This window comes from Acomys minous (genome assembly GCF_964271855.1).
Source record: "Acomys minous genome assembly, chromosome: 1".
Classification (NCBI taxonomy): Eukaryota; Metazoa; Chordata; class Mammalia; order Rodentia; family Muridae; genus Acomys; species Acomys minous.
Window position 1 is genome coordinate 61,138,344 of NC_140483.1, and position 15,808 is coordinate 61,154,151.

The 15,808-nt window shown below is 47.0% G+C and overlaps 1 protein-coding gene across 1 annotated transcript in view; it reads left to right on the plus strand.

Moving 5' to 3' along the window:
* LCT (lactase) overlaps positions 1 to 15,808 on the plus strand; it is a gene marked incomplete at its 5' end in the record, with an annotated part of 38,486 nt that overhangs the window by 2,178 nt on the left and 20,500 nt on the right. Inside the window, 5 exons of the mRNA XM_084747804.1 lie at positions 4,779 to 4,858; positions 9,452 to 9,535; positions 12,324 to 12,426; positions 14,047 to 14,125; positions 14,684 to 15,404. Of these exons, the coding sequence (XP_084603930.1) occupies positions 4,779 to 4,858; positions 9,452 to 9,535; positions 12,324 to 12,426; positions 14,047 to 14,125; positions 14,684 to 15,404 (1,067 nt within the window). The remainder of the gene's footprint in view (positions 1 to 4,778; positions 4,859 to 9,451; positions 9,536 to 12,323; positions 12,427 to 14,046; positions 14,126 to 14,683; positions 15,405 to 15,808) is intronic.

The window sequence follows — 15,808 nt, forward strand, 5'->3', positions numbered from 1 at the left end:
TCCAGAGGACTCAAGTTTGCTTCCTTGGATCCGAATGTGCCAGTTCACAACTGCTTGTAACTCCAGTTCCAGGAGATCCAGTATGCTCTTCTGGCCCCCAAGTGCACTTGTACACACATGACACACACGCAGATGAAAATAAATCTTTTTGTTGTTGTTTTTGTTTGTCTGTTTGTTTTGGGTTTGTTTTTGAGTTTTTTGTTTGTTTGTTTTGGTTTTGGTTTTTCGAGATAGGGTTTCTCTGTGTAGCCTTGGCTGGGATTAAAGGCCTGTGTCACTACACCACCTGGCCAGGAAGAAGGAGGAGGAGCTGAAGGAAAGGAGGTGTGGGAGGGGAAGGTGTGGGGGGAGGGGGAAGGAAGACAAACACAAGTCTTAACAACAAGAAGCTGGAGCTGGACATGGCAATGGAGGACCGCATACTTGAGGCCAGCCTGGGACACATACAAATTCTACCCCCAAAATACAGGGTCTAAGGACTGTAGTAGACACATCTCTCCAGTGAAGATAAGGAGCTGGAAAAACCACAACAGCAACAACAATAACAAAACATATGAAGCATCATTAACCATTAGAGAAATGCAAATCAAAACCATGCATGTCAAGCCGGACCTGGTGGCTCACACCTTTAATCCCAGCACTCGGGAGGCAGAGACGGTTGAATTCCTCTGAGGCCGTCCTGGTTTACATAGTGAATCCGATACAGCTAGGGATACACACAGAGAAACCCTGTCTCAAAAACAAACAAACAAACAATCAAAAAAAGCAACCCACAAAACCACCACATGTGTCTGCTTCAGACCTATAGGAAGGCTATGAGAGACATTGGTGAGGACCTGCAGGAACTGCAGGGTCAGTCTTTGCTATGCACACTGAAATGGTGCATCTGCCATGGAAGAAGAGTGGAGGCCCCTCTGGTGGGATGTGCAGATGCACACGCAGCACCGGGAAACACTCCAGCTAACACTAGGGACCCCCACCCCATCCCAGACAACAACTGACAGAAGACTTGATGCTGACAGCTCATGATTAAGTTGTACTTTGAGAAAGGTTGAACACGGCCTGGAAACACACCATTGCATTCATGTGAGCTGACGCAAGGTGAATATAAGGGTGGAAATCTGAAGGTTATAGTCACAGAATAACTAGGGATAGCTTTATCTTATCAAAAGAAAGAAGGCCTCCCAGAGACAGTCCCCATGCCGAGCTTTTCAATGAATGAACTCTGGAATCGGGTGCAGCTCCGTGGTATGCTGTAAAAGGAACTTTTATTTGCCAGACTTAATTGTCATGTAGCAGGCCTACTGCCTCCGTCTGTTAACCTAGGCCTAATCCTGGAAGCCTCTAGCCACCTTACGATCTAATCAGAGCCTACAATGTTTTCAACTTCTGAGACTGACTGCTGAATGAGCTCACCCTTTCTAGTTTTCCTGAACTCTGGCTAGCTGGTTCAACTCGTCTGTTGTAGCTTCAAGTACTCTCCAAGCTGACTGGTTCAAACTGGTTTCTCTCTCAGCCTCTGAGGGAACTGCTCCCCTTGGCCTCACACTAACTTTGACAATCTGTTCTACTCTTCCGGCTCCTTCTCTTCTTGTTTTGTTTTGTTCGTTTTTTGAGACAAGAGTTTCTCTATGTAGCTCTGCCCATACTGGGCTTGCTTTGTAGACCAGGCTGGCCTGGAACTCACAAAGATCCTCCTGCCTCTCCCTCCCAAGTGCTGGGATTAAAGGTGTGCGCCACCACACCTGGCTCTTCTGGTTCTCTTGTTTGTTTTGTCTTCACCTGGGTCTAGCTTGTTATCTCTGCATCCTGTCTCTGTACAACTGTCCCAGTAAATCAATCTCTCTCTCTCTCTCTCTCTCTCTCTCTCTCTCTCTCTCTCTCTCTCTCTCTCTCTCTCTCATGCTCTCTCTCTCATGCTCTTTTACTTATTTTTATCTTTTTAAGATTTATTTATTTATCTTATGTGTATGAGTGTTCTATCTGCATGCACAACTGCATGCATGAAGGCATCAGATGGTTGTGAGCCATGTGGTTGTCAGAAGTTGAACTCAGAATCTCTGGAAGAGTAGACAGAGGCCCTGAGTTCTTAACCACTGAGCCATCTCTCCAGTCCACAATGCTCCCTTTGAAGTCACCTCTTCTCTCTTCTCATGAGAGTTGGGCATATCCTATTTTGTCAAATCTTTCTCTGATTTGCCACTTTGCCTCTTAATTAGACATTACTCTCATTATATATATAAATAATATATATATATATATATATTGTTTTTTGAGAAAGGCTTTCTCTGTGTAGCCTTGGCTGTCCTGGACTCACTTTGTAGATTAGGCTGCCCTCAAATTAACAGAGATCCTCCTGCCTCTGAAGGCATGCCCCCCCACCACCCCACCAGACATTACTTTCAAACATGAGTGCTTCTACCAACTAACTCTACGTTCATTGTTTGGGATTAAGGGCGTGTACTAAGGGCATGTCTGTATTCCATCCAGAGTAGTCGTGTTGCTGGATTTAAATCACTCTACATCTTCTCCTTTCTGTTTAACCTAAAAATTGTACACAGCTTAACTTTTACAATAGAAACAATTATCAACCCCATAAACTTAACAGTTCAAATGTCCTTATGAAGATCCATTGATGCAATGATCCTTCATAACTGCAGTCCTGATCATATCCCTTTAGCAACAGTCCATTTCAGCATCAACGTTTTCCAATCTGCCAGGCTATAAGATTTACTTATTTATTATGTATACAGTGTTCTGCCTGCAGGCCAGAAGAGGGCACCAGATCTCATTATAGATGGTTGTGAGCCTCCATGTGGTTGCTGGGAATCGAACTCAGGATCTTTGGAAGAAGAGACAGTGCTCTTAACCTCTGAGCCATCTCTCCAGCCCCGATCTGTTCTTCAGCTTGTTTGCTGAGCTGTTTCCATGCAGGGGTGTCTGCTTTATGCGCTGTTGTCCTTCATCGTCTCTTGCCTTTCACATGGAAGCTTCTCTTATTCAGGTCAGATCTTTATCAATTTTGAAACATCTTTAAAGTATACAGGTTGATCTAATTCATTTTTTCCTACAATGCAGTACCTTTCACCTAAATCTTATTCCTGCTTTCTGTTTATCAAGGTATAATTATGTCTTTATGAATCCACACATACACTAGACACTTAGGCACTGGAATTCCATGCTCAGTGCCTGGAATGATGATGATGATGATGATGATGATGATGATGATGATGATGATGATGATAAGTTCTTTAGTCACTTTAAGGTAATTCTTTTTATTCTGACTCTTCCAAGTGTTCTGTATATTGTTGTACCCAGATTGCGAAACCCCCCAAAAAAGACCACCAGGACTCAATACTGATGCAATATACACGAGGACCTTTAATCCACTTGAGCTGGGCTCTGACCGGTCACCAACACAGTGGTATCCAGAAAGAGCCTCGATCTCTGAGCTGAGGGTAAATGTATAGGTTCCTATCCCTCCCAGTGCCTGAAAGCAGGAGGGTCCTAGCCTGGCCGTCATCTATTGGTTGAGTAACATAAAGAGGTCTAATGTCTAAAGTGACAGGCTACAGAAAAAGGCACCAAGGCTGCCTGTGGCTTAGCTTTCTTTGTTCTCTTTGTTCACTACTTTATCCAGGGAAGTGTCTGGTTTCTTATTAACTCTGTCTCCAGTGGGCAGGGAGGAATGTGGCCGTAAAACTGGGTCTCTTATCAACTCTATTTCAGGTGGGACCCTTAGGGGTCAGTCACTAGGCAACGCTATCTTTAGTGGGGCTCTTCTTTGCAGCTGGCCAGATTATCTCCTGGAGGCCTACTTCTTAACCTTTGCCCCAGTAACCTGAAATCCAGTGTTAGTCCTTCTGGTATCTCAATATCAGTCTTAATTTGTACAGAACAGTTTAGTCCAAGCACTGAAGAGGCAGAGGCAGGAAGACCTCTGTCAGTTTCAGGACAGTCATAGTCACACAATGAGACCTTATCAAAAAGAAAGAAAAGAAAAAGAAAAGAAAATCCAAAATAAAAACCAAAATAGTCAGCCAGGCCTGGTGGTGTATGCCTGTAAGTTCCAGCATTCAAGGAGGCAGAGGCAGGTAGATCTCTGTGAGTTCAAGACCAGCCTAGTCTACAAAAAGGGAATCCACAACAGCCAGGGCTGTTACATGCACAGAGAAATCCAGTCTCAAAAAATCAAAACAAGGCCTGGAGAGCTGACTCAGTGGTTATGAGCATTGTCTGCTCTTCCAAAGGACCCAGGTTTGATTCCCAGCACCCACATGTCAACTCAAAACTGTCTGTAACTCCAGTTCCAAGGGATCTGATATCCTCATACCATTGTACATAAAATAAAATTAAATATTTTATTTGAAAAAAAAAGCCAGGTTATGATGGTGCATGCCCATAGTCCCAGCACTCTGGGAGGCAAAGGCAGACGAATCTCTCTGAGTTCTAGGCCAGCCTGGTCTACAAAGCGAGTCTAGGACAGCCAAGGCTACACAGAGAAACCCTGTCTCAAAAAAAAAAAAAGAAAACCAAAAAATTAAGATGTTATCTTAAAACAAACAAACAAACAAAAACAAAATAGTCTCTTAAAGAGACACAGTATTTTTTGGTCACACTTCTAAAGTCTGTCAGTTGACTTAGAGCAACTCTCAGTAGTTACCTCTTCAAACACCTGAGCCCTCCTTCCCTCCCTCCCCCTCCCTCCCTCCCTCCCTCCCTCCCTTCCTCCCTCCCTCCTTCCCACAGCAACTGTTCACTCTTCTGTCTGGTTCCAGGAGGAAAGCTATCTGTGGTCCTGAAGGCTGAAGACATCCCGGAGCTTCTGCTAGACCCATCTTCCGCTGCACTGGCCAAGGTAGGCACAGCATCCGTAATGCCTAGGGAAGACTGTGATCCTATTTATTTATTTTGAGATAAAGCCTCTGTAGGAAGAGAAGAGCATGAGGCTGCTCAATGGCTGTGGGGGCAGTTTTGTTTCTGAGGAAACCTGGGCAGGGCTGTCATCAGGGAAGGTGAGACAGTAACTCTCACAAGATAGGTTTTTCCAGGCATGGGGAGGTGGGTTAGTCAAAGGGCTGAGGTTGGGGTCAGCCAGGTGTGGTATCAGGACATACAGGAATAGTACTTGTGTGAATTGAAGCTTAGTCACGGGAGTGAGCGGGGCAGGGGTGCTGGTGGTGCCTAGGCTCTGACGTAACCACAGGAGGGGTGCTACTTAGGCCAGAATGGGGGTGCCTTCAAGGTAGGATGGTTAAACTCTTGTTCTCTCAGGCTCACTATATAGGCCAGGTGGCCCTGAACTCACAGAGATCCACCTGCCTCTGCTTCCCAAGGTGCTGGGATTAAAAGTGTGCACCACCATGCCTGGCTAACCTGTGATTTTAACTGTTAAAAGTAAATTTTTATTTGTTTTTTTGAATTTTTTCTTTTTAATTTTTAAAAAAATATAGGATCCTGCCAGGTGTGGTGGCGCATGCCTTTAATCCCAGCACTTGGGAGGCAGAGGCAGGCGGATTGCTGTGAGTTCAAGGCCAGCCTGATGTATAAAGTGAGTCCAGGACAGCCAAGACAGCCAAGGCTAACACAGAGAGACCCTGTCTTGGCACGGGGGTGGGGTGGGGGGGTTGGGGGGGTGGGCATGGGGTGGGGGGATATATATATATATATATATATATATATATATATATATATATATATATATATATATATATATATGATCCCATGTATCTCAGAACTCAGTGTATAGCAGAAGGCTATCTTGAGCCAGAACTCTTGATCACTTAGCTCCCATCTTCCGAGGCCTGGGGTTTATAGGCACGCACCACTATGCCTGGATTTACTATATTTTGTTTTGTTTTAAGATAGGGTCTCACTAAGTAGCCCAAGACGGCCTGAAGTTTGATCAATCCTCTGTCTCAGCCTCTGAATGCTAAGATTATATGTGCCCCCACCATTTCCTCCAGTAACCCCCTCTTACTTATTCATTCATCTGTTTGTTTATTCATTTTGTTTTTGAGAAGGGGCCATATGTATCTCAAGCTAGCCTACAAATCACTACATAGCTGAAGATGATCTTGAACTCCTGCTCTTCCTGTCTGGCCCTCCCAGCTGCTGGGATTATAGGCATGAACCACCATACCCAGTTTGTGCCGTGCCAGGGGTGGAACCCAGGCATCTGTGCATGCTAGGCCCATAGTCTACCAACTGAAACACATCCCAACCCAAGGTCTCCACCTGTCTAAACTAACAGTTCCCAGTGGTGAAAGAGCACCTCAGGCTGAGAGAGCAGCCCTGGTAAGAGCCTCCCGTTGGAGGACACTCTTGTGTGGGTGTTAACAGTAGGGAGAATTTTGCTGGAAAAATTGAGAGAGGCAGGAAGGGGGCAGATAGCAGTGGAAGGCAGGTGTCATGTGAAAGCGTGGGAGCCAGCATAAGATACACACAGAGCAAATCAGGAAATTGAGTTCAGAGTCAGAGAGATAGGCATGCACTGTGCAGGCCCCATCGGAAGGCCCTGGGGCTTTGCACTGGGCTGGGTGGGGATTCTGAGAAGGAACCCATGCACTGTTACGGGATTACCTCAAAATTCTGCTGTGCTGGACATGGTGGCACACGCCTTTAATCCCAGCACTCAAGGAGGCAGAGGCAGGTAGATCGCTGTGAGTTTGAGCAAGTCCAAGACAGCTAGGACTGTTACACAGGGAAATCCTGTCTTGTGGGGAAAAAAAAATCTCTGTGCCACTAGTATGGGCAAGGTTCCAGTTCGAAGGCTGTTGTGGGACAAGCATTTTTATGATCAACCCTTTGGTCTCTTGATAGCAATTATCACTCTTTGTAAATTAATTTAGATGGTATTTAGGTCAGCAAGAGACTTGTTTATCCAAAACCTTATCACGGATGGCTTCAAGTTCCTGAGCTGGCAAATGTGACATCTGGTGGCTGACATGTGTGGCTCATGACAGTGCAGACACCAGAGTACACACTACAGGAAATGTCCCACACTGCCTTGCAGCCAAAACAGGTCAAAGTTCTTCACTGCTGAAGTGAGCTATGCTTTTTACAATGGTACTTAGTAGGGCTGAGTATGTGGTTTATTTGTGTTTTGTTTTGTTTTGTTTTTCTGAGGCAGAGTTTCTTTATGTAGGGTTGGCTGTCGTGGACTCACTCTGTAGACCAGGCTGGCCTCAAACTCACAGCAATCCACTTGGCTCTGCCTCCTAGTGCTGGGATTAAAGGCGTGCACCACCCTGTCCAGCCCAAGCGTGCAGTTTAAAGAGGTGACTGAGTGCTTGCGTAGCATGCATAAGTCCTTGGCTTCTAACTGACCTGGGACTGGAAGTGTCCCAAGTTCCCAGGTGACTCTAATCCATGAACACTCAGTGTCACCAGTGCTTGTTCTCGCTTTTCTTGCAGCCCTGTAATTCTCTGTCTTTTCTTCATGTGCCCATTATACTTTTCACCTTCCTTCTCAAACCGTGTATCCAAGTCGTAAACTACTATTAGCTGTGACTCTCCCTACCCCACGAACCTGGTGAGCGGCTCCCTCCAGGAAGACAATGTCTGTGTCTTGTACACAGCTGACAACAGAAACAAGGATCGAGAATGAATTAGGGGACATAAGTGACATTTTCCATCATGGAGCCAGCCTGTGGAGTCTGTGGAGAACATTGAGAGCCAGTGGTGGGTGAGGTGTCAGGCCCACAGTACACTTGGTTCCCAGCTGGCACCTGCCTGTGAAAGCGCTGCTCTGTGGGAGGGAAAGAACAGTGATGAACTCGTGAGTCCCAGCAAGGGGAGAAACTGAGTGGCCAGGCAGGTGTGTGTGTGTGTGTGTGTGTGTGTGTGTGAGTGTGTGTGTGTAAGTGTATATGAGTGTGTGTGAGAGTGTGAGTGTGTAACTGTGTTTCACTGCCTTGTTCTTCTGTCTAGATTCTGATTTAACATTCTTCAAGTGTATGCAAGCCAGAGCCCAGACAGAGTCCTTTTTTTTCTATTTTGACCTCTTTTTTCTCTTTGTGTGTGTGTGTGTGTGTGTGTGTGTGTGTGTGTGTGTGTGTGTATAACATGTATGCAGATGCACTAACCTGCACATGTGTGAGTGAGCCTCTGGGTGCTTGTGGAGGCCAGAGGTCAACACTGGGTTTCTTCCTTTGTCACTTCCCACACCCTCCCCTTTTTGAGACAGGGTCTTTATCTTTCTGAAACAGGAACTCACTGATTCTGCTAGACTGGCTGGCCAGTCACCCCAGGACCCACCTATCTCCATGTCCCAGCATTGGGGTTGAAGGTGTACTCTTGGGAGAGCGTGGTAACATGTGCTCTCAGTCTCACCACTTGGGAGGCAGAGACAGGAAGATCTTTATGACTTCAAGGCCAGCCTGGCCTACATAATGAATTCCAGGCTATCCACTGACAGAAAACAAACACTAACAAAAACAAAACAAAACAAAATAACACACTGTTGGATTTCGGGTGGGCGCTAAGGCTCAGACTGAATGAGCCCTTCCTTTTTTTTAATTTTAAAAATTTTAACTTATTTTTTTATTTTATGTGCATTGGCATTTTGCCTGCATGTATGTCTGTGTGAGAATGTCAGATCTTGGAGTTACAGGCAGTTGTGAGCTGCCATGTGGGTGCTGGGATTTGAACCTGGGGCCTTTGGAAGAGCAGTCAGTACACTTACCTGCTGAGCCATCTCTCTAGCGCCTTCTTTTTATTTTTTGAGACAGGGTTTCCCTGGGTAGCTCTGGCTTTCCTGGAATTCACTCTGTAGACCAGGCTGGCCTTGAACTCAGAGATCAACCTTCCTCTGCCTCCTGAGTGCTGAGATTAGAGGTGCGCACCACCACCACTCCAGCCTTCTTTCCTTTTTAAAAATTTCATCACATTTTTATTTTATGTATCTGTCTGTCTGTTTGTCTGTGTGTAGCATGCACATGCTATGGTACTTATATGGGGGTCTGAGGGTAATTTTGAGGAGTGTCAGGGATCTGGGCTTTGAACTCAGTTCATCAGATTTGATGCAGGCACCTATATCCTCTGAGCCATCTCAAGGACAAGAGTAGCTTGTGTTTTCTGCCAGAAGAACTGGTCAAACCAGGATTGACTGGCTGGACTTCAAACTATGGCACCCTGAAATTAAAACCAAACCCCAGCCCAGAGGGTTCTCAAATATCACAGAGGTCAAGGGGAGTGTGCTGCTTGGGGGAACTCCAGACTCTGATTCCCTCCCTTAGTGTACCTCCATTTGTTAGCACCCCATACCCAGCATACCTGTTTTTACACTAATTATGTAAGCACACACTTATACCCGTGCTGGGGCACTAGGTGATGTGGTCACATGCACACACATACCAGCTTTCTCTTGGGGAATCCCAAGATTGGGCTGAGTTACAGCACACTACTGAGCAGGACCTTGTTCCTAAAGTCTGGATTTCCTTATTTCTAGGACTCGATCGATTTCCTCTCTCTTGATTTGTCTTACGAATGCCAAAGTGTGATGACTCTACCACAGAAGCTGAGTGACGTGCAGGTAACGTGAGCGCTTTTCCATCTTGATGTCGAGCGGCAAAGGTTTGGCTCATATTAGAAATGTGGCATTTAGGGCTGGGCGTGGTGGCGCACGCCTTTCATCCCAGCACTCGGGAGACAGAAGCAGGTGGATCGCTGTGAGTTTGAGGCCAGCCTGGTCTACAAAGTGAGTCCAGGACAGCCAAGGCTATACAGAGAAACCCTGTCTCGAAACCCCACCACCACCACTACCCCCCAAAAAAGCAAGAAATATGGCACTTCAGCTAATGCACGGCTAGCCCTTCAACTTGCTGAATCAGACCTGCTGAGCCTCGGCTTGGGAGATGGGCTTGCTGGGGGCTCCATCTGTAACACAACATAAACCAGGTGTACTAACGCACGCTTGTAATCCCAGCCCTCGGGAGGGAGGGTCAGGAGGTCAGGAGTTCACAGTCATTCTCAACTAAACAGTCGGCTCGAGGGCAGGGGTGGGGAAGAGAGATCGCCACGGCGGCTGTGTAGAGAAGCTACCAATCCAGGACTGTATGGAAAGCTATACCCATAAAGTCTCGCCAACATGACTGTTGAAATGGAAGCTGAGCAAGGATGACACCAATGAATGGGCAAAACTGGGTAGAAAGAAGCCCCGAAGCCTCAACTCTACACAAAGAACTACAGGCAGCTGAGGAATGCTGGGAGTGGGAGAGGTGGTCCTCCCTGAAGAGCTGATCCTCCCCGGAAGAGCTCACCAACTAGTTGTCTAATGCCAAGTGGTCAGCCCTGAAAACATACATACAAATAACGTTGTATGGACTTCACAGGTTATATTTAGGAATATATGTATATAAACACACATACAAATACATAAGTGCAAGTAATAACAATTGGCAGAAAAAGAGGCCATGAGTTTGCAGAAGAGCAGGGAGAGGTATATTAGAAGGTTTGGTGGGGGGAGAAAAAGAAAGGGAGGAATGTTATAATTAAATGACAGACTTAAAGAAACAGAAAGCTGGGTGTGGTGGCGCATGCTTTTAATCCCAGCGCTCCAGAGACAGAGGCAGGCAATTGCTATAAGTTTGAGGCTAGCATGGTCTACAAAGAGAGTTTCAGGGCAGCCAGGACTCTTACACAAAGGAACCCCGTCTCAAAAAACAAACAAAAACCCAAAAAGAATAGAGAGAAGACAATCATATCTGAGATCTCAAAAGTGACAGTACCTTTGTCTTTTTAAAATAATTTAGCTGGGTGGTCATGGCACACACCTTTAATCCCAGCACTTGGGAGGCAGAGGCAGGAGGATCTCTGTGAGTTCGAGGCCAGCCTGCTCTACAAAGTGAGCCCAGAACAGCCAAGGCTACACAGAGAAACCCTGTAGTGGATATACACATGTTTTTGTTTTGATCCCAAGTGTGGGGTGGGGAACGGACTTGTGAGAGAACAGGTGATGTTTATCCACTAGAAGATGAACCATCACGTGTGGGGCTTGGTTTTTGCCAGCTGAAACACATCTTAGTACGGACTCTGAGAGACGATATATAAATGAGGCCAAAACAGGAGGCTGGGCTTTTTGGTCTTGGCATTGTTTGGCTGTTCACTGCTTCACTTTGAGAAGTGCTCACGGGCTCCTAAAGAAAACCACGCCAGAGAACGCTTAAGGGCTCCAGGTTCCGGCTGCTGTTCCAGGTTCCAGCAGCAACTTTGGTTGAATTTGCTGGTTTGCTGAAATCCTGCCAACTACGCCAGGGGAATCACTCCCAGGAACTGGTCGACTTCTCCTGTTCCCATTAACCTCTTTTCTCTCCTATCTCAGGTAGGTGGGTGGGGAAGGGAGGTGTAAGCATTAAAGAACCCCAAATAAAGTAGTTTGGGAAAGGTGAAGCTTACAGAACCCTGTCTTGGGGGTGGGGAGGGGGAACAACCAACCAAGCAAACAGCAACAAAAAAACCCAACTTATCTATGTGTTTGTGCACAGAAGCTGAAAGACAGCGTCACATCCCTTGGAGCTTGAGTGACAGGCATTTGTAGGAGGCCTGACTTGTTACATGGGTGCCGAATTTGAACTCCAGCCCTCAGGGTGGTGAAGTCGTTGCTCTTAGCCATCCCTTCTTTGACTTTTTATTATGGAAAGTGTGAAAGTAAACCCGAAGTAGAAAGGAAAGTGTAGGAACTCCTTTGAAGCCATGGCGATCTTGTTCAGCTGTGGCCAGCTTGTTCTGCCGTAGCCATCTTGTTAACTCGTTCTCATCTCTTCTCCTTTCCAAGGACACAGGTTTTCATGTAGCCCAGACTGGCCTCGTGTAGCTGACTTTGAACTTCTAATCTTTCTGCCTCCATGTCTTGAGTGCTGGGATTATAGGCCTGCACCACCACACCCGGTGTGTGTCACCTTGGGCATGGAACCCAGGGTTTCACACATGCTGAACAAACACTCCCCCTAACCAAAGTACATTCTCAACCCCACAAACTAGGATTTTTATTTTTAAAGCAAACCATAGATGCTCGTGAACATGGTAGCAGTGCCTTCTTGGATAGCTCAGACTCCTGACACAAGCAAGACAGCCTTGCTCTTGACTCTAAAATGTTGCTGCTGGCTTATGAGGTGCCCCATCTGACATGAACTGGTGTGGGTATCACTTCATTTGGGAAGGGTTACTGGCCGTTGGTCATTGACTAGTGTCTTTTTACCTCAGATTCAAGTCACTGTCCTCAATACGTAGGATGGCTAGAGGTCATTTCCAGGAGGTGAGCAGAGAGCATCTCACCTGTTCCCATTACTAAAGGCACACGTGTTGCTTATTATCTTTTCTAGACCATTGAGCCCGAAATGAAAGTTTTCATCTATACTCTAAAACTTCAGGACTGCCCATCTACAGGGAAGAGCCCCTCCTCGCTGCTCTTCAGCCTCCTGGAAGGTGAGTGGACCAACATGTGACAGGTGTTGAATGACACTGGCTTGTTGGGTAGCAAAACTGAAATCTGGGGTTCCCCTGAGGGAGGGGCCTGGGACAATGGCTGGACTGAGAGCCTACTGAATGAGGCTAAGGTCCCCTGCCTCTTGTGGCAAGGAACCCCCAGAGTCCCAAGACACTGAGTGGTCTGTACAGATATCAAGGATGCCCAAACATGGACATGAAAACCTCCAGGCCTCAGATGGGAGCTGTCAGCATGGAGACAGCCTGTGATCCCCTGTTATGTGTGACCCCGGTGGCACCTAAGATGCGGAAAAACCTCTGTGTGTAGGGCATGCTGTTCTAGAACTCACTATGTAGTTCCAGGAAGACCTTGAACTCAGAGATAGTCTTTATGGTGTATGTGCATATGTATGAGTGTGTGTGTGTGTGTGTGTGTGTGTGTCTGTCTGTCTGTCTGTCTGATTGGTAGAGTGCATGAGGAGGACAGAAGGCATTGGATCCTTTGAAAATGGAGTCACGAGCAATTGTGAGCCACCTGCAGTGGGTGTAGGATCTGAACTCAGGCCTTCTAGAAGAACAATAGCTCCCTAACCTCTGAGTCATCTCTCCAACCACAAGCCCAGCTTCTTCATGTGGCTCTGGAGGTTGGACTTAGCAGCAGGTGCTTACCAGAAAAGTGCTTTACCAACGAACTCCCCAGCCTTCTCTTTTATTTATTTATTTTGTATTATCCCGGCAGTGATGACACATGCCTTTAAATCAGGCACTTGGGAGGCAGAGGCAGATGGAGCTCTGTGAGTTCAAGGGCAACCTGGTCTTCAAAATGAGTTCCAGTGGCCGGGCGGTGGTGGTGCACGCCTTTAATCCCAGCACTTGGGAGGCAGAGGCAGGCGGATTGCTGTGAGTTCGAGGCCAGCCTGGTCTACAAAGTGAGTCCAGGACAGCCAAGGCTACACAGAGAGACTCTTGTCTCGAAAAACCAAAAACCAACCAAACAAACAAAAAAACAAAATGAGTTCCAGGACAGCCAGGGCTACACAGAGAAACCCTGACTCAAAAAACAGCAATACAATTGTTAAAATATTGACTGTTATGTATATTTATAATTCCAGGCTGGGAGGTAACATGGTTGGTAGAGTGTCTAGCAAGCATAAACCCTGGGTTCTATTCCCGACTCTAAACATACCCTGTTTATGTGGTGGTTCAGGCCTGCAATATTGAGTCCTTGGGAGGTGGAGGCAGAAAGGTTAAAAAGTCAAGGTTATCCTTCATTGCACAGTGAGTTCGAGGCCAGCCTAGACCACATAAAACCCTAACTTTAAAGACCAGAAAGGGGGAAGAATAGATGCTTACTCCAAACTGGCCTGAGGCCTCCTGGGTCCAAGACTCTAGGCCAGGTCCAGCTGTCTTCTGAAGTCTTTGGGAGGTTGGTATTCACCCTGAAATGTGAGGACTAACATCCTAGTCCTAAGTAGGTCAAATACATCTGCGGTATTTTTAGAAGGGCTGGGAACCACAGCTTGTGGTCTGAGTTGGTTTTAGAGCTAGGCACAGTACTAGCTGCATGTCTGTGCTTGAGCTCCGCATGCCACGCAGTCAACTTGACTTCTTTTCTTACAGCCATAAATAAGGACCAAGTAAAGACTGTTGGGTTTGACATCAATGCATTCCTGAGCTGTTCATCCAGTTCTGAGGCGAGGTAATGTCCGCCTGCACATTAGTTAACTATAACTATTTGGTATGATGGCTCCTGTTTTCTTTACCTGGACAATCATGGGGGACTATTGTCTTTGTCTCTTGATTTTGTTTCTTTGGGTTTTTTGTTTTTGTTTTTTGTTTTTTTTGGGGGGGGCATTGTTTGGTTTCATTTCTCTGTGTAAGCCTGCCTGTCCTGGACTCACTTTGTAGACTAGGCTGGCCTCGAACTCACAGAGATCTCCTGCTCCTCCTCCTCTCTTCCTCCTCGTGCTGCTCCTCCTGCTGCTCATCCTTCTCCTCCTGCTGCTCCTCTGGACCCTCCTCCTGTTTTTTCTCTCTCTCCCTCTTTCTCTCTTTCTTTCTCTTTTCTCCTCCTCCTCTTTTTTTCTGTCCTTAGACAAGGTTTTACCATGTGACCATAGCTGGCCTGGAACTCACAGAGATGCCTGTGTCTGCCTGCTGAGTGCTGAGGTCAGGGACATGAGTCACCATACCTTACTCTATGGGGCATTTGCAACCCAGTCACTAATTCTCCCTTTATGTCACTTCCATCCCACAGCCCATCTTGTTCTCTCACTGACAGCCTGGCCCTTCAGACTGAGCAGCACCGTGAGACAGCCATTGTGCCCTCATCCCCTCTATCAGCCTACCAGAGAGTCTGGACAGCCTTTGCTAACCAGTCTAGGGAGGAAAGGGATGCCTTCCTGCAAGATGTGTTTCCAGAAGGATTCCTCTGGGGCGTTTCCACAGGAGCCTTTAACGTGGAAGGAGGCTGGGCCGAAGGTGGCAGAGGGCCCAGCATCTGGGACCACTATAGTAACCTGCATGCTGACAAGAACCAAGCGACAGCCAAAGTGGCCAGTGACAGTTACCACAAACCAGTTTCTGATGTCGCCCTGCTCCGAGGCCTCAGGGCTCAGGTGTACAAATTCTCCATCTCCTGGTCCCGGCTCTTCCCCACTGGGCAGACCAGCAGCCCCAACCTCCAAGGTGTCGCCTACTATAACAAACTGATAGACAGCCTACTGGACTCGCACATTCAGCCCATGGCTACGCTGTTCCATTGGGACCTGCCTCAGGCCCTGCAAGATCAAGGCGGATGGCAGAACGAGAGTGTGGTGGATGCCTTCCTGGGCTACGCAGCCTTCTGCTTCTCCACTTTTGGGGACCGTGTGAAGCTGTGGGTGACCTTCCACGAGCCGTGGGTGATAAGTTATGCAGGCTATGGCACTGGGCAGCACCCACCAGCCGTTTCTGACCCAGGAGTGGCTTCTTTTAAGGTACTTCTTTCTCCCGTCCTGCAACTCCTGACACATTTGGATGTCTCCTTCCTGTCCTTGGAAGGAGACCAGAGAGAGGAGAGAGTAAATACGTTTTGTTATTGTCTCACACAGCCAGGCTGATACTGAACTTACTATATAGCTGAGGGTGACCTTGAACTTGTGAACTTTTTCTTGTATTCTGGAGAACTGGAACCTGAGACGTCTGCTAGCACACCTGCTTTGTGAACAGTGATGAGGATTAGACCAAGGGTTTCTTTTATAATAGGCAAGCACTCTACCGACTAAGCCACGCCCTTAGCCCCCTGACTCTGAAGGCAAGTCCCAGGCTTGGAGGAGAGTCCTCAGTTGTAGAGATCTTGCCTACAGGCATGTGCCACCACACCCAGTTTTATGCAGTGCTG